General features: G+C 43.1%; 3 protein-coding genes across 4 annotated transcripts in view; all 3 read right to left on the reverse strand.

Annotated features, from left to right (window-relative positions):
- The window catches only part of LOC133229775 (uncharacterized), a 425,664-nt gene that overhangs the window by 380,816 nt on the left and 19,716 nt on the right, over positions 1–25,132 (reverse strand). The gene's annotated exons all lie outside the window — the stretch shown is intronic.
- LOC133229768 (zinc finger protein 501-like) lies at positions 1,552–10,929 on the reverse strand. Its single transcript, XM_061386508.1, has 3 exons — positions 10,839–10,929; positions 4,677–4,803; positions 1,552–4,194 (listed from the first exon to the last, which is right to left on the reverse strand). Exons 1-3 carry the CDS (start codon positions 10,869–10,871, stop codon positions 2,894–2,896), a joined length of 1,461 nt encoding a protein of 486 aa, XP_061242492.1. The 5' UTR covers positions 10,872–10,929; the 3' UTR covers positions 1,552–2,893.
- Positions 16,821–25,132, reverse strand: part of LOC133229746 (zinc finger protein 850-like) — an 87,836-nt gene continuing 79,524 nt past the window's right edge. For both annotated transcript variants that reach the window (XM_061386462.1, XM_061386461.1), the window contains exon 5: positions 16,821–16,906. In XM_061386462.1, coding sequence (XP_061242446.1) covers positions 16,821–16,906 — 86 coding nt within the window. The remainder of the gene's footprint in view (positions 16,907–25,132) is intronic.

The following is a 25,132-nucleotide window of genomic DNA, read 5'->3' on the forward strand; positions in this document are numbered from 1 at the left end:
CTTTTTACTGTGATAATGTTGTGCAGGGACATCATCCAAGTCTTAATTCACATTGTAATTAGTGATTATTTATAGCGAAGTAACTTGTAGGTACTTTTTAATACCACACGAAAATACCAGGATTTTTCTCTCCCTACTCCTTTAAAGAGCTAGTAATATTGAATTGGCACAAAAATTTGTCTAGGTTTTGCTATGAAGATGTTATGCAGAAAACTGACTGCACTTTTTGGCCGACTAACCATGTGCTGTAGGTCCCAGCCATTGGTAGCAGTGATGGATGCTCTCAGCTGGGATGCCCCAGGCACTCACTGGAAGACCTTGTAACTTCATCGAGTCCTAATGCCATTCCCCCTGCACCGCAGTGCTTGTGGTTCTTACTATAACCGTAGGAAGAACATCAACAAAATCTGATCCGAAACTTGAGGAACAAGACATTACTGAGAGCCTGTGGAGGGTGTCCTGGGGGCATGCCACAGTGAGGTGGTGAGGGAAAGGAAGGGAACACAGACTTGAAGCTCTGCCTTTATTAGTTTCCAAGGGTGGTGGTCTCTAGGGTTTCATGGTTTTCACTTGTCCTGAGTAGGTTTACAGAGCTCAAGGGTGTATTAGGGTGCAGGAGACTGGAAGGAAGGGTTTCTTACACTGGGGCACATACAAGCACTTGAATGTTTTCCAGGCTATGCTGAGTGGGGGAGAGCAAAACGGACAAACCATCAGCAACTTCCAGAACAGCCAGCTTACAAGCACGGGGCCTGGGTGCAGCCAGTATGTTTCAGAACACCCAGCTTACAAGCACGGGGCCTGGGTGCAGTCAGTATGTTTAAACAGCTTCAGAGAGACCAAACGAACCACATCTAGAATGTGGTAAATTCTACTGGAATGATGGATGAAACTTATGAAACATAGAAGCTTCTAAAGATGTGTTTTGCAAGCAGCTTGGGATACCTCAGTACTGTATTTTGTGTGTAAGTTACCTGGAGCAATGAAGATTCTTTATCTTAGAGTGGTCCCGAGATGTTAGGTGTTACAATCCACTATTATAGTGGGCCTAGTGAGCTAGATGAAGGCAGAGTGAAAGCTTCAGAAAGCTGAAGCTCCCGTCACCCACTCCTTTCCAGCGGTTATAACATAAGGCTTTATTTGTAACAGCCAAAACTGGGAACAAGCCAATGTGCAATTAAGTGGGTAAACAAACGGTGCCTCTATAGAGGAACACTCTGCTGAGAAATGAAGGTCCTTACATAAGCAGCACTGTGAACTGCACACGGAAGAAAGCACAATATCCATTAAAAAGTAAACAGTTTAATGATTCCAACTATATAAAATTTTATAAAACAAGCTAATTTACTGTGAAAGAGTAAAATCAACAGCGACTATAAAGGGCAGAAGGGAGAGTTTTTAAAAGGGTACAAGTGAGTTTCCTGGTAGCCTAGAGGCTAGAAACCTGGGCTTCACTGCCACAGCCCCAGATCAACCTCTGGTTGACTTGAGATATCCCAGAAGCTATGCAGTGTGGCTAAAAAAAAAAAATGAAAGGGAACAAGCAAACTATTTGTTGTAGATATGTTTTTTAATAGTTTTATGGGTGTACAAGTAAACAGTATCATATTGTACAATTTTAATCAATTATATTTCAATAAAACTTTGTAGAAATTTGTTTTATGTAGAAATTTTCCTAGTCTTTTTTTTTTTTCCCCATAACCAGAGCTTTAGAAACCTGCCTTTCCCTGGCAGGCCCTCCATCAAGGAAAAAAATATACTGGTAAAGACTGTTTTTGAGTCAGCAGGAAACTGGTCACAAAAGCTATATCCCTGGGCTCCAGCTTCATCCCCGTCTGTCATTGTCTGTGCAGCATGATGCTTAAGGTGAAAAGGCCAGAGGTGATGAGAATAAGCAAAGCTTTATTTGCTCTGACAATGACCGCAACTGAAGGAAGAATACATAAGCGGAGTGTACTCACGCATCTAACACACCAGTCACTGGGACATTTGTGGAGGTGCCTTTACAGCAGGCACGTCCTTTCATTGCCACAGCCTCCTCCAGTGCACACAACCACACCCAGCATTTCTGTGTCAAGTTTCTGGCTTCACCCTTGAAATCGTTCAGTAACACCAGAAAACCCAGCTCGAGACCTGAAGGCACATGATTTCTGCAGTACCTGGAGCTTCTCCACAACAGTGCTCAGCATTATGTGTAATACTGGGGAAAAGGGAACTGATTTCTATGCTTCTCACAGAAGCACCAGAGGTGCTTCTTACAGGTGACCTCTGGGTCCCCATATTCCTTGCATCCAAGCCATAAATTAGGGCCCTTTACTAAAAGCCCTCTCTCTTTCCCAGGAGACTTTTGGCAGCTATGCAAGCTGGACCTCTAGGGGAAGATGGTAAGCCTATTGCTGTCAATGTTACCCACACTTTGCTAAAATTGGATTGAGCCCTAATTTGTCAGAGGGGAAGGAATATGAAGTACCCCTGAAAATTATTCATACTGTTCTGTAGAGAATGGGACAGAGATGAGACATCTCCCTCCCCTGATCAAACTGCCAGGACTGATAAAAAGTGTTGGAACCTGGAAACTACTGGCTGGTAGGGGTGAGGCTTCTGCTACAGAAACCAGAAGGGATGTAACTGAGGAAACAGAGCCAGCAGTGAAATATGCAGAAAGGCTCCTAAAAGCTTCCCACCAACCTACAAACGCAAAGGGAATGTTTCTGCTGTGTATGTTCAGCTGTATAATGCTCAACTTCTAGGAGATGGCCCCTTCACCAAGAAACCATGTTCCCTGTTGGGCTTAGACCTTTAAGATGGTTTCCCCAAATGTGCTGCATAATTTTCTAGTTGAATACAGACACTGGCTGTGACTGGTGTTCTCACAGTCATTGCATTCGTGAGGTTATCTGGTGTGCAGTTTTCTGTGTTGAATGATGTGGGAGCTTTGACTAAAGGATTTCCCACATTCCCCACATTCATAAGGCTTTTCTCCTGTGTGAACTCTCCGGTGCTGAATGAGATTGGACTTTTGGCTGAAGGATTTCTCACATTCATCACACTTGTAAGGTCTGGCTCCAGTGTGAATTCTCTGGTGTTGATTGAGGGTGGAACTGTGGCTAAAGGATTTCCCACATTCCCCACACTCATAAGGCCTCTCTCCAGTGTGAATGCGCAGGTGCTGCACAAGTTTGCATTTGTAACTGAAAGATTTTCCACATTCAGTGCATTTATAAGGCCTTGCCCCACTGTGGATCTTCTGGTGTTGAATAAGATTGGAGCTTTGGCTAAAGGAATTCCCGCACTCACCACACTTATAAGGCCTGGCTCCAGTGTGAACTCTCTGGTGTTTAATGAGAGTAGAGCTGTAGCTGAAGGATTTCCCACACTCACCACACTCATAAGGCCTCACTTTACTGTGAATCTGTAGGTGCTGCACAAGTCTTAGTTTGTAGCTAAAGGCTTTCCCACATTCATTGCACTTATAAGGCCGTGCTGCAGTGTGACTTCTGTGGTGTTGAATGAGTCTGTAGCTTTGGCTAAAGGACTTCCCACATTCGCTGCACTCATAAGGCCTTGCTCCTGTGTTATCAGGTCTCTGGCAATTGATAAGGAGGGAACTTTGGTTAAAAGGTTTCTCACAGTCATCACAGTCCTGATAGTTTTTTCTAGTGAGAATCTGCTGATTCTGAAAAAGTGTGTATTCACAGCTAAACAGTTTCTCATACTCACTGCACTTGTACTGACTTTTTCCACCAAGAAAGGGCTCTGCACACTGAAAGCTGCTCTGTGGCTTTGTCCCTTTGAGTGTGGCCTGATGCTGGAGGAGGTTCAGCATAGCCAGGAAATCCTTGCCCACTTCCTCACAAGTGAAGGGCTTTGCTGATATGTGAAATCTGTAACTTCTCACACATGCCTTGTCTGTGTCCCTTCTGGATGGCTTCTCATTGCTGGGCTCTGGGTGGAGGCCAGGGCTGAACCTTGGTTGCTTCTCATACTCCTCACCGGGCTGTGAGTTTTGCTCAGGATGCAGGCCTTGGTGCTCAGGCAGCTGTAGATCATCTCTCCTGGCCCTGACACACCCCTCACAGGGCTGGGTCTTCTCAATGGATGGGCATGGAACTACAGTCTTGCCCCGTGATGTTTGTTCTACAGGAACACTCTCCACAGAAAATGCCACTGCCTCCTCCATTCCATACCAACAACCTGAAAGCACAGACGTGCGGGTGAGATGCCTGTCGTCTGTGGTGGAGGGGGCAGCCTCTACACAATTCTGTGTGAGACTCAGCACAGCCCATTGGATTGTTCTCAATATGAGGTTGATGTGCAGTATTGAGGCTCTGAAAGTCTTAAGAATTAGGAAGGCCTCATAAGATAAAGAATGTAAAGGGGAGAGGTGCAGAAAAGAAAGAAACATCCAGTTCAAGTGCTCTGCCAACACCCTTCATGAGAGCCTTGGCTGAGTGACATTTCAGCGCTATGTGAGAGTTTCATGAACAGCAGCCTGGGACACTGGTTGGATTTTTTGGCAGCACAATTAGAGGTGGCAGGCTCATGAAGAGGTAGCTTAGCCCAGCCCTGTTGACCCTAGTGCCTACCAGCCAGGCAACTGGGGAAAGGAGGCAGCACCTGTGTCTGAAGTGAGCAGAGCTGAGTACAAGGTACTGGGGTAGGTGTGAGGGCCTTACCCAGTGAGGTCACAAGCGCAAAGTTCTCCAGCATCACATCGTGGTACAGGCATCTCTGATTCTCATCCAGGAGACCCCACTCCTCCCAGGAGAAGTACACAACCACATCTTCAAAGGTCACACTGCCCTGCCATGATGGGGGAAAGATGAAATCACAAACTCTCCCAAAGACCACAACCCATCACTGACACATCGACCTATGCCCACCCTCTCTCCAACTCGGGAGATGAAACCAGACCCACTGTCTGCAAATGGCCCCACTGATCACTGGGGCCAGAAGTCACCAAGAGGAGGCACACAGGCAAAAAGACATGGCACAGCTGCCAGGCAATGTCCCTAACTTGTGGGCAAATCATGTACGTCTCCCACTGGGGCCCTGAGACTTACTCCTTCTGCAAATGCACATCCTTCTTAATATGGTACATCCCTCACATCTCTAGACACCACAGCCACATGTCCCAGGCCACCATCTGACCACCCCACAGCTTAAGTGCCTCTCTGGTGTCCCTATAAATTATGGTAGTTCAATCATCTCCTACTTTACCCCAGGGGGGAGGATGGGATCATGTCCTATGGTTATAGAGATGACCAAACACAGGAGACCTAATGTTGGTCAGATGAGATCAACAGCAACGTATTAATCATCTACTCAGTCTGGGAGATGAGGAGACCACACACTCACAGAGCCAGAGTGGAGCTACATGAATGGAAAGAGTGAACAATGATCCTCCAGGGGCAGGCAGGGAACTGAAACCACCTGAGAAGGGATGAGCAGAAAGTCCATTTAATCCCTGTGAGAAAGAAGACTGTTGGATTAGGAGACCTTATGTGTAGGAGCAGAGTGAGAAGAACCAGCACTCAGGCCATTTGAAGTCCTCATGGTTTCACAATACAGCACTTAAATAACACTGGCTTTAATCTTTAATTTTAGGCTTACACCACAACCTGGCAAAAAACATCCAGAGTATACTTTGACAATTCAAACAGGATTCAAATACTCCCAGGGACTTCTCATGACTTCCTGAGCTGCAGCAGCTCCAGATCTTTCTCTGGAGACCTCATTACTTAGGGGCAGGTCCTTGCCTCAGACTCTGCATTCAGAACATGTCTGCTCTCAGACACACGTGGCCCTCTCCACTTCTGGGCTGCACTCTCAGTCATCACAACTTTCTTCTGTTCACCCAAGCCACATTCAAAGCTCAGCCCCATGTAGTGGACCACCCCAGGCCTTGTGACTCTTACAAATGACCGCGTTTGCCCAGGACCTGGTGCCACTAATAGCACTCTCTCTTCAGGTCCCATGAATCACTGTATCCAGTCCTCAGCTGTAAAAGGCAGGTGGGCCAATAGCTACCATCCAAGTGCAAGGCCTCGCTGGGGGTGTCTAACCCCTGCCAGCCAGGCCCCATCCTTGGGGAACCCAGAGGGCACCTCCCAGGTACAATCACATGGGCTCAACCTGCACTTGTCAGTCCAATGCTGAGGATGTGGAATCATCAGCTCCCACTACCTCTCCACGTGCACATCTCTCATCTGCAGGCACAGCTGTCCCAACTGTCTCTCTGACTCATCACACAGCTTAAGAGGCCTCGATAAAGAGAACCCCCTACTGCTACAGCCCTGTGCAAGACCCAACCACCTGAAAGTGAAGTCACTCAGTCGTGTCTGACTCTTTGTGACCCCACAGACTGTAGCCTACCAGGCTTCTCTGTCCATGGGATTTTCCAGACAAGAATACTGGAGTGGGTTGCCATTTCCTTCTCCAGGGGATCTCCCCAATTCAGGGATCGAACCCAGGTCTCCCTCATTGTAGGCAGATGCTTTTACCGTCTGAGCCAGGGAAGTCCAACCATCTGAGGCAGCCTAAAATCCAGGCCCCCTGCCTTGTCTGCCTCTGATCTGTGCTTCAGTCTCAGGCACCCAGAACCATGCATGGATCTTAAAATATACCATAGCCCTCTTCCCAATTTGTTTGCACTTTCCCCTTTGGGGTTCCCTGGTGGCTCAATGGTAAAGAACCTGCCCGCCAATGCAGGAGACATGGGTTTGATCCCTGGTCTGGTAAGATCCCCTGGAGAAGGGAATGACGACCAACTGTAAATACTGCCTGGGAAAGCCCAAGGATAAAGGAACCTTGTGTCTACAGTGGATGGGGCTGCAATGAGCCAGACACAGCCGAGCACGCATGCACTGATGCACCCGACTATCAGAGCCCTTCTCTTTCCTACTACCATTACTGAAGCATTTGCAGTCTCAATCTTTGGCTTATTAAGGATTAAAATTCACTGGTACTTTCCATGTGAGTTCCCACAGTCTTCCCATACCCGAGTCCTAACTTCCTCTTACTACAAAGACACTAGTGGTTCGTACTAATAACCTCACTTTAACTTAATTACCTCTTTAAAAATCCCACCTCCAGATACAGTCCCATTCTGAGGTCCTGGGGGTTAACACTTCAACTTAAAAACTTCAGGGAATGTAATTCTTCTCATTACATGGACACAAATGTTCCCATTCACCTCTAAACTCATCAAGCAGTGTGAGTGAAATACATCAGGCTCCATGAAAGATCACCACAAAGTTCTTGTGAGTCAAGAAAATGCTGAACAAGAGCAGCTCCAGTCTCAGGGTCCCTTTGCCCCAATTATTCCTGGGCCTCTGCATTCACCACAGTCCACTCTTCCCTTGGGAGTCTTGGCCACTTGTTAGACTGTCCCTTCCTCCCACAAATGCCATCTCCTCCAACCAGGTGCCCCAGAAAGAGATGCAGAATGACCTGTTCTTTCTGACCTGAGAGTAACATTACCAAGGGTGAGAATTCCCTTTCCTAAATGTGACACTGAGCTCCTTCCACCCAGTGGTCACCACCTATGTGGCTCTAATGCTGAACTGTTTCAGATTTCTACATTTTTATAACCTCCAACTAACTGGATACCTCCATTCTATATTTTCTGAAACACATCAGGCTCTTAAACATGGCCCAAAACAAAACTCCCGCTATCCTCACTGGAAATTGTTCCCACTCCCTTCACTGACTGCTCCAGCCCTGTGAATGGAGACCCCCATGTTCAGCTGTAAAGACAAAAACCTTAGGAGTCATATGTGAAGAGGCCTTACAAATAAATAGCTGAGAAAACAAGCAAAAGACAAAGGAGAAAAGAAAGATTTACCCTACTGAATGCAGAACTCCAGAGAAACAGCAAGGAGAGATAAGAAAACCTTCAATGAAACAGAGGAAAACAACAGAATGGGGAAGACTAGAGAGAACTCTTCACCAAAATTAGATATACCAAGGGAACAATTCATGCAAGGATGGGCACAATAAAGGACAGAAAATGCTATGGATCAAACAAAAGCAGAAGAGACTAAGACGTGGCAAGAATACACAGAAGGACTATGTAAGAAAGATCTTAATGACCCAGATAACCACGATGGTGTGATCATTCACCTCGAGCCAGACATCCTGGAAGGCAAAGTCAAGTGGACCTTTGAGAGAAGCATCACTACGAACAAAGCTAGTGGGGGTGATGGCATTCCAGCTGGGCTGTTTCAAATCCTAAAAATGATGCTGTGAAAGTGCTGCACTCAATATTCCAGTAAATTTGTTTGGAAAACTCAGCAGTGGCCACAGGACTGGAAAAGGTCAGTTTTCATTCCAATACCAAAGAAAGGTACTTCCAAAGAACATTCGAATACTGTACAATTTGCACTCAGTGCAGTATGTGAACTGAGAGTTTCCAGATGTACAAGTTGGATTTAGAAAAGGCAGGGGAACCAGAGATCAAATTGCCAACATCTGTTGGATCATAAAAAAGGCAAGGGAATTAAAAAAAAAAAAAATCTACTTCTGCTTCATGGACTACGCTAACACCTTTGTGTGAATCACAACAAACTGGAAAATTCTTCAAGAGATGGGAATACCAGACCACCTTACCTGCCTCCGGAGAAATCTGTATTCAGGTCAAGAAGGAACAGTTTAAACCGGACATGGAACAACAGACTGCTTCAAAACTGGGAAAGGGGGACTTCCCTGGTAATCCAGAGGTTAAGAATCTGCCTTGCAATGCAAAGGATGCAGTTTGACCCCTGGTCAGGGAACTAAGATCCCATATGCTGACATGCCTTGGAGTAACTAAGCCTGAGCCGATTCACTACAACAGCAAAGACCAGATGCAGCCAAATGAAATTAAAAAACAACAACAACAACAAAAAAAACTGGGGAAGGAGTCAAGGCTGTATATTGTCACCCTGCTTATTTAACTTATATACAGAATACATCATGTGAAGTGTTGGGCTGGATGAAGCACAACCTGGAATCAAGCTTGCCAGGAGAAATATCAATAACCTCAGATATACAGATGATACCATCCTGACGGCAAAAAGCAAAGAGGAACTGAAGAGCCTCTTGATGAAAATGAAAGAGGAGAGTGAAAAAGCTGGCTTAAAACTCAACATTCAAGAAACAAAGATCATAGCATCTGGTCCCATCACTTTATGGCAAATAGATTGGAAAACAATGGAAACAGAGATTTTGTTTTCTTAGGCTTCAAAATCAATGCAGACAGTGACTGCAGGCATGAAATCAAAAGATGCTTGCTTCCTCCTTTGAAGAAAAGCTATGAAAAACTATGAAAAACCTAGGCAGTATATGTAAAACCTAGGCAGTATATGTAAAAGGAGAGACATCAGTTTGCCAACAGACAGAGCTAAAGCTATGGTTTTTCCAGTAGTCATTTGAGAACTGGACCATAAAGAAGGCTGAGTGCCAAAGAATTGATACTTTCAAACTTTGGTGTTGGAGAAGACTCGCGAGTCGCTTGGACTGCAAGGAGATCAAACCAGTCCATCCCTGGTTTGAAGGAATCAGGAAATCAGCCCTGAATATTCAATGGAAGGACTGATGCTGAAGCTGAAGCTCCAACACTTTGGCCTCTTCTGTGAAGAGTCAACTCATTAGAAAAGACCCCGAGGCTGGGAAAGGCAACAGAAGAGGGTGACAGAGAGGAGATGGTTGGACAGCATCACCAACTCCATGGACATGAGTTTGAGCAAGCTCCAGGAGACAGTGAAGGACAGGGAAACATTGTGTGCTGCAGTCACGGGGTTGCAAAGAGTCGGACATAATTCAGTAAGTGAACAAAGATCCAACAACTTCACCTCCACAATTGTGTCTTACACACATCCCACCTGAACTAGTGTGGCAGCCTCCTCTCACCCTCCCACCTAAAATGGAACATGCTGGGCAGGGTAAGGAAAGGTCACCTCCATCTTATGGTCCAAATCTCCCCTTATTCCTACCACCTCCAAAATCAACACCCATATTCCAGGTCTGAGTCCTACCTCCCTGCTCTGTTCTCATCAGAAGGAGACTGACATTTCCCTGAATACTGCCAGGCCGGCTTCACCTTCAAGCATCTTGGACATACTGGTAGGTATGCCCGAGACCACTTCAGTTTACTGATCTCTGGAATGAGGAACACTTCCATATAGTAACCTCCAGCCTTGTCCTGATGCTTCTCCAGGGCCCTGACACCACATGGATAGGGCTGCCATCAGTGAGCCCTGGGAACCCTGCCTTACTGTGAAGGTTCCAAAGGTGCTTCAGCTGTTGTGGGAACGATGAGGTAGACGAAGTGGAGGCGGGCGACCAGGGTGGAGCTTCATGGGCTCTGCTCTGCTCACCCCGGAGCAGAGAGCCCTCCAGCTGCCTAAACCCTGGGAGACTCAGTCCTCAGCCACAGGACTCAGTCTCCCTGTACTTCACTGTTATCAACCCTCTTAAGCTTGTTTTTCATCTAAAGACCTCCTGGGAAACTTCACATTTCTCCTTTGCTGAAATTCTCCAATAGTCCCCAGGGATTTCAGAATGAAGAAATAACCCCTGAGCCTGCCGATCCAGGTGCCATTTAATTTTAATTCACTGTTCCCTAAAGAAACAGGTTTCCTGAATGCTCCCAGCTCAGTCCAACCTCCAAGCCGCTATACTTGTGGCGCCCTCTGCCCATCACCCTCTCCCACACGCCATCACTGTCTGTCAGATACAGGGCCCGACCTATGACCACCTCAACATCCTGGATCCCAAGGCTGCAGGTATGTGAGCAGGTGCCCCACACTCTGGGCTTCAGTGTCTGCTGGGGTGAGGGCCCAGAGGACGAGGGTTACCTGATGCGGGTCCCTCAATGTCGCCGCCGCCATCGGACTCCGAGGTGGAGCAGCCTAGCGCTTCAGATCTGTCCCTGTGAAGCAGGCACAATGGTTTTTCTTGCTCACGTCTCCTTCTCAGTCTGGGTCACCTTGGAACAGACCCAGTGTTCTGGAACCTCTGAGTAGGAAACAGATCGCCACTAGGAGGATGCTGGAAGTCCTGTCCCAACACGATGGTACACACAGAAATGCCCCTCTCCTGGACCTTCATTGGTTCCACGCTGATGTGCCTGTGTTGGCTCGGGGTCCTCTGGGCACTGTGGTTCTCACAGCAGTGAATAAAACACTGAATTAAATAAATAAAACAGTGATTTAAGCAGTGAATTAAAACTCTGCCTGCATGTATAGACTCTGCCCATAGTGCAGGAGATACAGAAGATGTGAGCTCGATCCCTAGGTTGGGAAGATCCCCTGGAGAAGGAAATGGCTTTCTTGCCTGGGAAATCCCACGGACAGAGAAGCTTGGTGGGCTACAGTCCATGAGGTCACAAACGAGTCAGACACGACTTAGTGACTAAATAACAACAGTCTTTTAGCTACTAACTGAATGTATTTTTTAATTAATTTTCTACTTTTGCTTGTGTGGGTCTTGGTTGTTGTGTACGGGCTTTCCCTAGCTGCAGAGAGCGGGGACCACTCTCTAGCTGCTCTGCACGGGCTTCTCATTGCAGGGGCTTCTCTTGTTGCTGTGCATGGGCTTAGTGGCTCTAACAGCGTGTGGGATCTTCCTGAAGCAGAGACTGAACTTACATCCCGTGCACTGGCAGGTGGGTTCTTACCCACTGTGCCACCAGGGAAGTTCCGTCTGCCTTTTTAATAAGTGGTAATGCTGTCTCAGTGATTCAACCTAGCTTCAAGAAACAAGAAGAAATATCTCAAAACTGCCAAACCTTACACCTAAAGTGACTAGAGAAAGAACAGTCCCCCTCAAGTTAGTATAAAAAAAGAAATTTTGGGGGCTTCCCAGGTGGCTCAGTGGTAAAGAACCTGCTTGCCAATTCAAAAGACACGGGAAGACCCCACATGCTGCAGAGCAACAAAGCCTGTGTTCCACAGCTGCTGAGCCTGTACGCTCAGGAGCCCAGAAGCCGCAACTACTGAGCCCACGTGCTGCAACTACTGAAGCCTGCATGCCCAGAGCTCACGCTCCAACAGAAGAAAGCACAGCAATGAGGAGCCCACACACTGCAACTAGAGAGCAGCCTCTGCTTGCCACAACTAGGGAAAAAGTTCATGCAGCAACAAAGACCCAGTACAGACAAAAATTTTTAAAATTAGAAAAAGAAATCATAAAGACCAAGGCAGAAATGTGAGAAATAGCAACAAAGAAAACAACAGCAAAGATCAATAAAACTAAAAGTTGATTGTCTGAGAAGATAAATAAAATTGATAAACCTTTAGCCAGATTTACCAAAAAAGAGGTGGTGGGGGGAAGAGGACTCAAATCAATAAAATTTGACATGAAAAAAGAGAAATTAAAACTGACACTGTAGGAATACAAAGGATCATAAAAACTACTGCAAGCAACTCTATGAGGATAAAATGGACAGCATGAAGAAATGGACGAATTCTTGGAAAGGTATAACTTTCCAAGATTGAATCAGAAAGAATTAGAGAATATGAACAGATCAAACAACATGTAATTCAATAGAAGGTATAATTAAAAATCTTCCAACAAAGTCCAGGATCAGGTGGCTTCACAGGTAAATTCTATCAAACTCTTAACAAAAACTGCAGAGAGGGGAATATGCCCATACTTGTCCTATGAAAGTCATCACTCTGACACCAAAACCAGAAAAGAATACCACATATAAAAAATTATAGACCAATGTCACTGATGAACATAAATGCAAAAATCTTCAACAAAATATGAGCAAACAGAATCCAACAACACATTAAAAGGATCATACAGCTTGACTGAGTGGGATTTATCCCAGGGATGCAAGGAAAAACTGGGATGCAATTAAAGAATATACACAAATCAATCAATGTATACACTATATTAATAAATTAAAAATCAGATGATCATCTCAGTAGATGCAGAAAAAGATTCTAACAAAATTCAACACCCAGTCATGGTTTAAAAAAAAACTTTTCCAGAAAATAAGCACAAAAGGAATCTACCTCAACATAATAAAGGCTGTATAAAGCAAACCCACAGCAAACATCATTTTCAATGGTGAAAAGCCGAAAGCACTTCTGCTAAGAGTAGGCACAAGGTAATGATGTCCACGCTCACCACTACTACTCAGCACAGACTTGGAAGTCCTAGACACAGCACTCAAAAAAAGAAAAAGCAAAGAAATACTAATTGGAAAAGAGGAAGTAAAAGTGTCACTGTTTGCAAACGATGTACTAGACACAGAAAACCCTACAGATGAAACCAGAAAACTACTAGAGCTCATCAATGAATCTTAAAGTTGCAGGATACAAAAGTAATGCACAGAAAGCTCTTGCATTCCTATGCACTAACAACAAAAGAGCAGAAAGAGAAATTAAGGAAATAACCTCATTTACCATAGGAAGAAAAAGAATAAAATACCTAGGGATAAACATACCTAAGGAGGTAAAAGACCTGTACTCAGAAATCTATAACATACTGATGAAAGAAATCAAAGATGACACAAAGAGATGGAGAGAGATATCAAGTTCTTGGATGGGAAGAGTCAATATTGTGAAAATTACTAAAGTACACAAAGCAATCCACAGATTCAATGCAATCCCTATCACATGACCACCAGCATTTTTCACAAAATTAGAACAAAAAAATTTACCATTTGTATGGAAAGCAAGAAGACTCCCAAGAGCTACAGCAAACTACAAAGAAAAACGGAGCTGTAAGGATCAGGCTCCCCGCCCTCAGACTGTACTACAAAGCTATAGTAACCAAGACACCACGGCACTGGAACAAAAAAAATACAGATGGATGGTACATGACAGAAAGCCCAGTGACAAACCCACACGTCTATGGGCCATCTAGTCTATGACAAGGGAGGCAAGAACACATACCGGAGAAAAGAAGTCTCTTCTATAAGTAGGGCCGGGAAAACTGGACAGAATGAAATTAAAACACTACCTTTTAAAAAAAAAAAACAAGAAAAACACTACCTAACACGATACTCAAAAATAAACTTAAAATGGATTAAAGATCTAAAATGTAATACTAGCTTCTAAAAGACTCTTAGAGGAAAACTTAGGGAAAACACTCTTTGACATAAATCACAGCAAGACCTTTTTTGAAGCACCTCACACAGTAATGAAAATAAAAACAAAAATAAATAAATGGGATCTAATTAAATTTACAAGCTTTTCCACAGTAAAGGAAACCACAAACAAGAAAAGATATCCCTCAGAATGGGATAAAATACTTGCAAACAAAGCAGCGAAGGACTAGTCTCCAAAATACACAAATAGGGACTTCCCTGATGGGCCAGTGGTTAAGAATCTGCCTTGAAATGGAGGGGACGTGGGTTCAATCCTCAGTCGGGGAACTAAGACCCCACATGCTGCAGAGCAACTAAGCCCAGTGCCACAAGCACTAAGCCCACGTGCCACATCAAAAGATCCAGCACGATGCAATGAAGACTCCATGTGCTGCAACTGGGGCCTCACATGAAGACATAAAAAGTTAAAACAAACCAAAACATATAAACAGCTCATGCAGCTCAATATCAAAAGTCAAACAAATGGGCAGAAGAACTAAATAGACATTTCTTGAAAGAAAACATACAGATGGCCAAGAGGCACATGGAAAAATACTCCACATCACTAATTATTAGTGAAATGAAAATCAAAACTACAATGAGGTATCACCTCACATCAATCACAAAGGCCTTCATCAAGAAATCCTCAAGCATTAAGTGCTGGAGAGAATGTGATGAAAAGGGAACCCTCCTGCACTGTTAGTGGGAGTGTAAATTGATATAGTCACTATGGAGAACAGTATGGAGGTTCCTTGAAAAATTAAAAATAGAACTACCATTATGACCAAGCAATCCTGGGCATATGCTCTGGAAAAAACCTTAATTCAAAAAGAGATATATATATATATATATATATGTGTGTGTGTGTAAGATAATGTTCATTGAAGCACTATTTACAATATTCAGGACATGGAAACAACCTATAGATGTCCATCAACAGATGAATGGATAAAGGTGTTATGTGTATTGGAGAAGGAAAATACGCACACAATAGAGTACTCAGCCATAAAAAGGAACAAAACTGGGTCACCTGTAGAGATGTAGGTGGACCTACAGTCTGCTGAGTGAAGTCAGAAGGAGAAAGACAATCATCGTAAGTATGTGGAATCTAGAAAATGGTACAGGTGAACCTACTGCTGCTGCTGCTGCTAAGTCGCTTCAGTCGTGTCCGACTCCGTGCAACCCCATAGACGGCAGCCCACCAGGCTCCCCCGTCCCTGGGATTCTCCAGGCAAGAACACTGGAGTGGGTTGCCATTTCCTTCTCCAATGCATGAAAGTGAAAAGTGAAAGTGAAGTCCCTCAGTCGTGTCCGACTCTCAGCGACCCCATGGACTGCATCCCACCAGGCTCCTCCATCCATGGGATTTTCCAGGCAAGAGGACTGGAGTGGGGTGCCATTGCCTTCTCCTACTGCCAGGGCACAAATAAGAGATGCAGACACAGAGAATGGACGAATGGACATGAGGGGAGGGGAAGGGGAGAGATCGGATGAATTGGGAGATTACATTTGACATCAATACACTACGTGTATAAAACAGAGAGCTAGTGGGAACCTGTGACACACCACAGAGAGCTCAGCTCGGTGCTCCATGATGACTTGGGGGGTGGGGGGATGTATGTATTCGTATGGCTGACTCACTTTGTTGTACAGCAGAAACCATCCTGACACTGTAAAGTAATCACCCTCCAATTACCAAAAAAAGACAATGCAGTAGATTCAGGGCTCTTTCCTTAATGATTAGAAAACTGGGGTTATTAAAAAAGTTCAAAGCGGCACTGGATTTCAACCATCAAACTCCCCAAATCTGAAAAAGTCGTATGTTATTTAACTTCAGAGCAACATCTCTGAATAATTATTTACAAAACAGTTTTTGCTAGGGAACTGTTGACCAAATCCACCCGCCCTGGCCAGGCGCGCTTGCCTGAGTTGTCTCACAAAAGGAAGTCTCAAAAAAGAACATGTACTGCAGGACAAAACTAACCCGAAAACTAACTGGGAGACTCAGGGAAGGGCAAAAGAGGGAGGAGATGACCAACCCTCCAAAGACCTTCTCACTGGAACCCACCTCAGCTGAGAGATGTTCGTGTCACCAGGAAGGCCCCCGAGTCAGGCTATGGGCCAGGTGAGATGACTGGCAGGAGCCACACCAGAAGCTAACCCCATCACCAGAACACCTGAGACTGTGAGCCACGTGGCAGAGCAGTCCCCCTGGGTTTCCTCGCCCTCCTGCTCTCAGTCAGGGCGCCCCTTCCCAATAAAGTCTCCTGCACATGTGTCTCCTCAGACAATTCATTTCTGAGTGTCAGACAAGAGCCCACTCTTAGGCCATGGAAAGGGTCTCCCTTCCTGCAACAGATTCTTGTGTAGCCTACAACTACTGAATGGCTTCAACTGTTATTCAACAGTGAATGTAAAATTCCCAACAGATTAACTGGAATAGTTCACGAGATTATAAACATAAAAGGAAAGTTTATATTAAATACATGACTGAATATCCTAGGGGGAACTTTCTGAGCCCACATCTTTGGAAAAAGATGTTCTCCCTACCCAGCAGACAAAGCAGAACATAGACACAGCGGTCAATGCTAATCAGCAAAAAGTGACAAAATGTTGAGAAACATAAAGACACAAGAAAGGTTTTCATCTGCCAGTGGCCTGGGTTTACAACCAGAGTCATCCAAAGGACAAAGATAGAAGTGAATAAGGAAGAAAAAGCCAAACATGCTTACCAGGATCAGGATGGTACACGTGGCTCTGACTTCATAGGCAGGTCCAGAAGGAAGTCTACTGCTGAGAATGTACTGGACTTACTGCTTGTACCTGCAAAGAACAAAGACAACGGAGGCATCAGCCCAGACGACAAGGCCCAAACACACCACATCAGTATCACAGCCGCCGACAATCCTTCCTCTCAGTCTACCTGGAAAGCCCCAGGGAGATGTACACACATACCCACACCCCATATTGCTGTTTTTGCTCCTCACCACGCTAACAGGAATGTCAATCTACACCAGGAGTTTCAGGATCCAGTCTAGGAAACAGGAGAACTCAGAGTAGTCAGTGGATGGAGCTAAGACTTTGATCCCAAAGAGGTGTGCATACAAAGCTTAATGGCCTAGAAACTACTCAGGAGGCAAGTCATGCTGGGAGAAAGTCCCATATTCTTTCTATGTAAATAGAAGATGTGTTTACATCCAGCTTCATTCAATCCAAAAGCTGCCACCACATGATCCCTTTAGAGAAAGGACCAACTTGTTAGCAAAGACCAAGTGATCCAAAGAGGTCTCATCTCATGCCCAAATTGGAATTACAAAGTTATAGTGAGGAATTTCCAAGGATCCCAACCCAGTCTGAGTGAAGATAATAGCCAAATTAAAGTTAGTAGAAACTACTCCATCAATTTAGAAAGTATGTTAGAGACTGATTTTATTTGAATCAGAGGAATCCGGTGACAAAGATAGTGGGTAATTCTAATACCAGAGAATTACCTTGGTCACATAACAAATCACTTTAATTTAATAATAAGAGCAATCTTTTGTAATAACAAAGCTATTTGGTATAGACTGTTTCATAGTAACAAAGAATAATCAACCTGGATTATTAGTCTCTCAGTGACTAATAATAAAGAGAGACTAAATAAATCATGCTGCATCCTCATAATAAGCATTAGGTAGTCGTGGACATGATCAATAAATTTTCTCTACTGCTGAGCCTTCAGACCATAATTTACATTCCAGAAAAAGAATGCCATATTCAGAATATCTTAAGACAGATATCTTAATAAAAATATCTAATACATATTCTTACCTACTCTTACAAGTAAGAATATCAACAGTAAAAATATGTACATTCTTACTATATATTTAAGAATATCATATAGCAATACTACAAAGAACATTTATTAGTAAAGAGGAGAAGTGAGCACCAGGATTTAAGGCAGAAAAGGATAGGCTAATTCTACCACCCACCAAAAAAATATGTCCTTTTCATCATAGGGGACTGGAATACAAAAGTAGGAAGTCAAGGGATGCAGGCAAGTTTGGCCTTGGAGTATAAAATGAAGCAGGGCAAAGGCTAACAGAGCTTTGCCAAGAGAACGCACTGGTCATCACAAACACCCTCTTCCAACAACACAAGAGAAGATTCTACACAGGGACATCACCAGATGGTCAATACCAAAATCATACTGATTATATTCTTTGCAGGAGAAGATGGAGAAGCTCTATACAGTCAGCAAAAACAAGACCGGGAGCTGACTGTGGCTCAGATCATGAACTCCTTATTGCCAAACTCAGACTTAAATCGAAGAAAGTAGGGAAAACCACTAGACCATTTACGTATGACCTAAATAAAATCCCTTACGATTATACAGTGGAAGTGACAAATAGATTCAAGGGATTAGATCTGATAGACGGAGTACCTGAAGAACTATGGACGGAGGTTCGTGATATTGTATAGGAGGCAGTGATCAAGACCATCTCCAAGAAAAAGAAATGCAAAAAGGCAAAATGGTTGTCTGACGAGGCCTTACAAATAGCTGAGAAAAGAGAAGCAAAAGGCAAAGGAGGAGAGGAAAGATATACGCAACTGAATGCAGAGTTCCAAAGAACAGCAAGGACAGATAAGAAAGCCTTCCTCAGCAATCAATGCAAAGCAACAGAGGAAAACAACAGAATGGGAGAGACTAGAGATCTCTCAAGAAAATTAGAGATACCAAGGGAACATTTCAGCAAAGATGGGCACAATAAAGGACATAAATGGTATGGACCTAACAGAAGCAGAAGATATTAAGAGATGGCAAGAAAACACAGAAGAATTGGACAGAAAAGATCTTCATGACCCAGATAATCACGATGGTGTGATCACTCACCTAGAGCCAGACATCCTGGAATGCAAAGCCAAGTGGGCCTTAGGCAGCATCAGTATGAACAAAGCTAGCAGAAGTGATGGAATTCCAGTTGAGCTATTTCAAATCCTAAAAGATGATACTGTGAAAGTGCTGTACTCAATATGCCAGCAAATTTAGAAAATTCAGCAGCGGCCACAGGACTGGAAAAGGTCAATTTTCATGCCAATCCCAAAGAAAGTTAATGCCAGAGAATGTTCAAACTACTGCACAATTGCACTTAGCTCACACACTAGCAAAGTAATGCTCAAAATTCTCCAAGCCAGGCTTCAACGGTACATGAAATGAGAACTTCTTGATGTTCAAGCTGGATTTAGAAAAGGTAGAGGAACCAAAAATCAAATTGCCAACATCTGTTGGATCACAGAAAAAACAAAAGAGTTCCAGAAAAACATCTACCTCTGCTTTATCGACTATGCCAAACCCTCTGACCATGTTGTACAAATGCAGTCTGGTTGATAATCAGGACTCCCGATTACAAAGCTGCTAACCCCTGGGAAAATATAAACACCAGTCTTTGGTTATACAAGAAGGCCTAGACAAGAAGAACCATTTTTCTGAATTGGTTCCGTTGCTGCTTTGTCTCTGAAATCAGTATCTTGCAAGTAAGGGACTGCCTTTTACAGTTCTTGTAAGGCCCATGACATACAGCACTCTATGGAAAGATTATCAGTGCTACGATGGACGAGAATTCTGATCAAGAAATCACCACAGAAGTCAGGAAGGATTATACTACTTAAGATGCTCTTGTTATAGAAAAAGCTGTGAAAGCTATAAAGTCTGAAACAATAAATTCCTACTGGAGAAAAATGTGTCCAGATGACTTCATAGGATTTAAAACAAAGGCAGTCAAGAAAATCATGAGAGAGACTGTATGTATGGTGGCCGGGGGAGGGGAGCAGGTAAGAAGGTGAAGGGTTTCACGATATGGATCTTGGAGAAATTCAAGAGCTAACTGACCCCATACCAGAGGAATGAACAGAAGACAACTTGATGGAGATGAGTGCTTCTGAACCCGTGCTAGAGGAATATGATGCACCAGTGCCAGAAAACAAAATGACCTTAGACAATCCAGCAGAAGGGTTCTGATTACTCAAGACTGCTTTTGACTTCTTTTATAAGATGGAGACTTATATGATATGGGCACTGAAACTAGAGCAAACACAAACAGTGGAAGAAGAATTGGTGCCATACAGAAACATTTTTTGAGAAATGAAAAAATTTAAAAAGTCAGACAGAAGCTGGCTGATCCACGTTGATGTATGGCAGAAATGAACACAATATTGTAAACCAATTATCCTCCAATTACAAATAAATTTAAAAAAGAAAATGAAATGAAGAAAACAGAATAAGCCCTTTAGTCATAATACCTGCTACAAAAAAGGGCAATTCAGACATTTTCAATGTTAGGAGTTGCCATGTCTTTATAAATAGTTCCCATTCTTGAACTGGAATGATCCGCAACAAAAACTAGCAACCACAACATAAGCAAAGTAACTACTTAAATAGGATGTCATGATAAAATGTTTTCTGAATAAATGATCACATGAAGGAATACATCTCTGTTAGCCAATGCAGCCATAAATAAAAACGTTAATGAGGTAAAACTGGTCATGATGACAATAAAACAATATCAAACTAAAAAGTTCTTATTAAGCTTAATTCATTTGAACATATTTTGACAAAAAATCTCAAATCCATTGCAGCAAATCTTATTAATTAAACCAGAAATCTATTACCATTTTTTAATCCTATGCTTTAATTTGTACATGCTCACCCTTTATTTAAGGATAACCATGAATAAAACATGAAAGTCAGTAAAAACTCTTATAACCAACCATTCATTAGCGTATAAGCTAGGCTACCATGGACCAATCATATTGCTGCTTCATTATTAACACATGAATATGTGTAAATAGGAGTTTTTTCACGTTATCTTATTTTTAATTAAGGTAGAGTTGACTTACAACATTATGTAAGTTTCAGGTGTACAACATAGAGATCGCCACTTTTAAAGTTTCCACTTGATTTACAGCTGTAACACATCGACTACACTCTGTACAACGTATGCCGCAGCTTATCTCACACCCAGTAGTTGGTACCTCCCGTGTGCTACTGCTGTCAGGCCCTGTTCCTCCCTAGTAACCACGAGTTGCTCTCTACATCGTGAGTGTTTCTTTTTGTTATCGTCACCAGTTTGTTTTGTTTAGATCCCACATAAAAGTGATATCATACAGTATTTGTCTTTCTCTTTGAATTATTTCACTAAGCATAATACCCTCCAAGTCCACCCACGTTGCATATGGAAAAATTTCATTCCTTTGATGGCTGCGTAGTATTTTATTCCATTAAATATATGCACACAGTATATATAATAAATACATAAAAGATATATGCATTTATCGATAGATATCCCACATCTTTATTCATTCATCTGTTGATCATCATAGGTTCCTCCCATATATTTCTTGGCTATTGTAAATAATGCTGCTATGAACACTGGGGTGCATGTATCTTTTCAAATCAATGGGTTTTTTTTTTTTTTAAATAAATACCCAGGGGTGGAAATACTGAATCCTAAGCCTTTGCTTGTGTGGATCACAATCAACTGTGGAAAATTCTGAAAGAGATGGGAATACCAGACCACCTGATCTGCCTCTTGAGAAATTTGTATGCAGGTCAGGAAGCAACAGTTAGAACTGGACATGAACAACAGACTGGTTCCAAATAGGAAAAGGAGTATGTCAAGGCTGTATATTGTCACCCTGTTTATTTAACTTATATGCAGAGTACATCATGAGAAACGCTGAACTGGAAGAAACACAAGCTGGAATCAAGATTGCTGGGAGAAATATCAATAACCTCAGATATGCAGATGACACCACCCTTATGGCAGAAAGTGAAGAGGAACTCAAAAGCCTCTTGATGAAAGTGAAAGAGGAGAGTGAAAAAGTTGGCTTAAAGCTCAACATTCAGAAAACAAAGATCATGGCATCTGATCCCATCCCTTCATGGGAAATAGATGGGGAAACAGTGGAAACAGTGTCAGACTTTATTTTTGGGGCTCCAAAATCACTGCAGATGGTGACTGCAGCCATGAAATTAAAAGACGCTTACTCCTGGGAAGGAAAGTTATGACCAACCTAGATAGCATATTCAAAAGCAGAGACATTACTTTGCTAACAAAGGTTCGTCTAGTCAAGGCTATGGTTTTTTCTGTGGTCATGTATGGATGTGAGAGTTCGACTGTGAAGAAGGCTGAGCGCCGAAGAATTGATGCTTTTGAACTGTGGTGTTGGAGAAGACTCTTGAGAGTCCCTTGGACTGCAAGGAGATCCAACCAGTCCATTCTGAAGGAGATCAGCCCTGGGATTTCTTTGGAAGGAATGATGCTAAAGCTGAAACTCCAGTACTTTGGCCACCTCATGGGAAGAGTTGACTCATCGGAAAAGATTCTGATGCTGGGAGGGATTGGGGGCAAGAGGAGAAGGGGACGACAGAGGATGAGATAGCTGGGTGTCATCACTGACTCGATGGACGTGAGTCTGAGTGAACTCTGGGAGTTGGTGATGGACAGGGAGGCCTGGCGTGCTGCGATTCATGGGGTCGCAAAGAGTTGGACACGTTTGAGTGACTGATCTGATCTGATCTGATCTGATGGTAGTTCTAGTTTTAGTTCTTTTAAGGAACCTCCATATTCCTATTCACAGCGGCTGTACCAATTTACATTCCCGCTAACAGAGTAGGAGGGCTCTCTCTCTTTTTTCACATCCTTGTTATTTGTGGTATTTTTGATGACAGCCATCTGACAGCTGTGAAGTGATATCACTGTGGTTTTGATTTGCATTTCTCTAATTAACAATGTTGAACATCTTTTCATGTGCCTGGTGGCTATGCATAAATATGGTACAATACTATAAATGTATTTTCTTTTCTTTATGATTTTCTCAAGAGCATTTTCCTTTCTCTACCTGTAAGTATAAAATACATATAAAATAAAATATATATGCTGGTCAAGAGTAGACTATTAGTAATTATGTTTGGGAGAATCAAAAGTTATACGCAAATCTGTGATTGTGTAGGGGATTGACACGCATAACTCCTGCAGTTTAAGGGTCAACTGTATCTACAAAGTAAAAATCTGTAAAACTCCTTTACATTTATTATTACTACTACTATGAAAAAAAACCCTCAAAACCTCATTTTGGAAAAAGGCAAAGGACCGAATCATCACACTGTGAAAGGAGAAATAAAACAAGATATTTTTGTATCTTTTTCTATCTGAACTTCTACTCTCATAACTTTCTTATTTGTAAAAAACATATTCCACCTAATAAAGGAAACGGGAGGGTAGAACCATCACCTATATTGATGGTACAGGCAAGAATCATCATTGGCAGGACTTCCCTGCTTGAGCCTCAGGTTCAATCCCTAGTCAAGGAACTAGATCCTACATGCCACAAGACCCAGTGAAGCCAAATAAATAAATATTAAAAAAAAAAAAAACAAAAAAAAAACTAGAGACTTCCCTGGCGGTCCAGTAGTTAAAATATGCCTTCTTTCAAAAAATAAAAAAGAAAAGGACTACCTTCCCAAACAGGGAACCTAGGTTTGAGGAAACTAAGAACCCACATGCCACAGGGGAAGTAAGCCCAGGCGCTGCATCTACTGAGCCCTCGCACCACAACTAAAGGAAAGTCTGTGATGAACAGCCTGCACGCTGAAACTAAGGCCTGTCACAGCCAAAACTAGAGAAATAACATAAATATTAAAAATGAAATACCCAGGAAAATTTGAATACTGTTTGGTACTGCATAATACGGAGAAACTGTTTATAGTTACATATGATAAAGATTAGAGAAGGCAGTGGCACCCCACTCCAGTACTCTTGCCTGAAAAATCCCACGGACAGAGTAGGGATCGTGAAGAGTCGGACATGACTGAGCAACTTTACTTTCAATTTTCACTCTGCTGCATTGGAGAAGGAAATGGCAATCCATTCCGGTTTTCTTGCCTGGAGAATCCCAGGGACAGAGAAGCCTGGTAGGCTGCCGTCTCTGGGGTCGCACGGAGTCGGACACAACTGAAGTGACTTAGCAGCAGCAGCAGCATGATAAAGATACTATAATTAAAGAAACAAAAAAAAGTCCTAGCCTATTACATACACTTACGTGTTATCTCATGGCTTGCAGGATCTTAGCTCCCTGACCAGGAACTGAACCCACACCCTCAGCAGTGAAATCATGGAGTCCTAACCCCCGGGCCACCAGGGAATTCCCTTATTTGAATTTTTATAGATGTAATGATATGGCTTTTGGAGTTTGCCTTAAGATAAGCAATTGCTGAGGGAAATAGAGCAGGATTATAAATGAAATGATTTTGGCTGTGAGTCAGTTCATTTGTTGCTATATGATGACTTCTTGTGGGTTTTTTTCTTTTTTCCTATTACCGTGTCCACTTTTCCAGGAGATTTTAAGATTCTGTATTGCACTCACCTCACACACTAGTAAAGTAATGCTCAAAATTCTCCAAGCCAGGCTTCAGCAATACGTGAACTCTGAACTTCCAGATGTTCAAGCTGGTTTTAGAAAAGGCAGAGGAACCAGAAATCAAATTGCCAACATCCGCTGGATCATGGAAAAAGCAAGAGAGTTCCAGAAAAACATCTATTTCTGCTTTATTGACTATGCCAAAGCCTTTGACTGTGTGGATTACAATCAACTGTGGGAAATTCTGAAAGAGATGGGAATACCAGACCACCTGACCTGCCTCTTGAGAAACCTGTATGCAGGTCAGGAAGCAACAGTTAGAACTGGACATGGAACAACAGACTGGTTCCAAATAGGAAAAGGAGTACATCAAGGCTGTATATTGTCACCCTGCTTATTTCACTTATATGCAGAGTACATCATGAGAAACGCTGGACTGGAAGAAGCACAAGCTGGAATCAAGATTGCTGGGAGAAATATCAATAACCTCAGATATGCAGATGACACCACCTTTATGGCAGAAAGTGAAGAGGAACTCAAAAGCCTCTTGATGAAAGTGAAAGTGGAGAGTGAAAAAGTTAAAGCTCAACATTCAGAAAACGAAGATCATGGCATCTGGTCCCATCCCTTCATGGGAAATAGATGGGGAAA

This window comes from Bos javanicus, chromosome 18 (genome assembly GCF_032452875.1).
Source record: "Bos javanicus breed banteng chromosome 18, ARS-OSU_banteng_1.0, whole genome shotgun sequence".
Classification (NCBI taxonomy): Eukaryota; Metazoa; Chordata; class Mammalia; order Artiodactyla; family Bovidae; genus Bos; species Bos javanicus.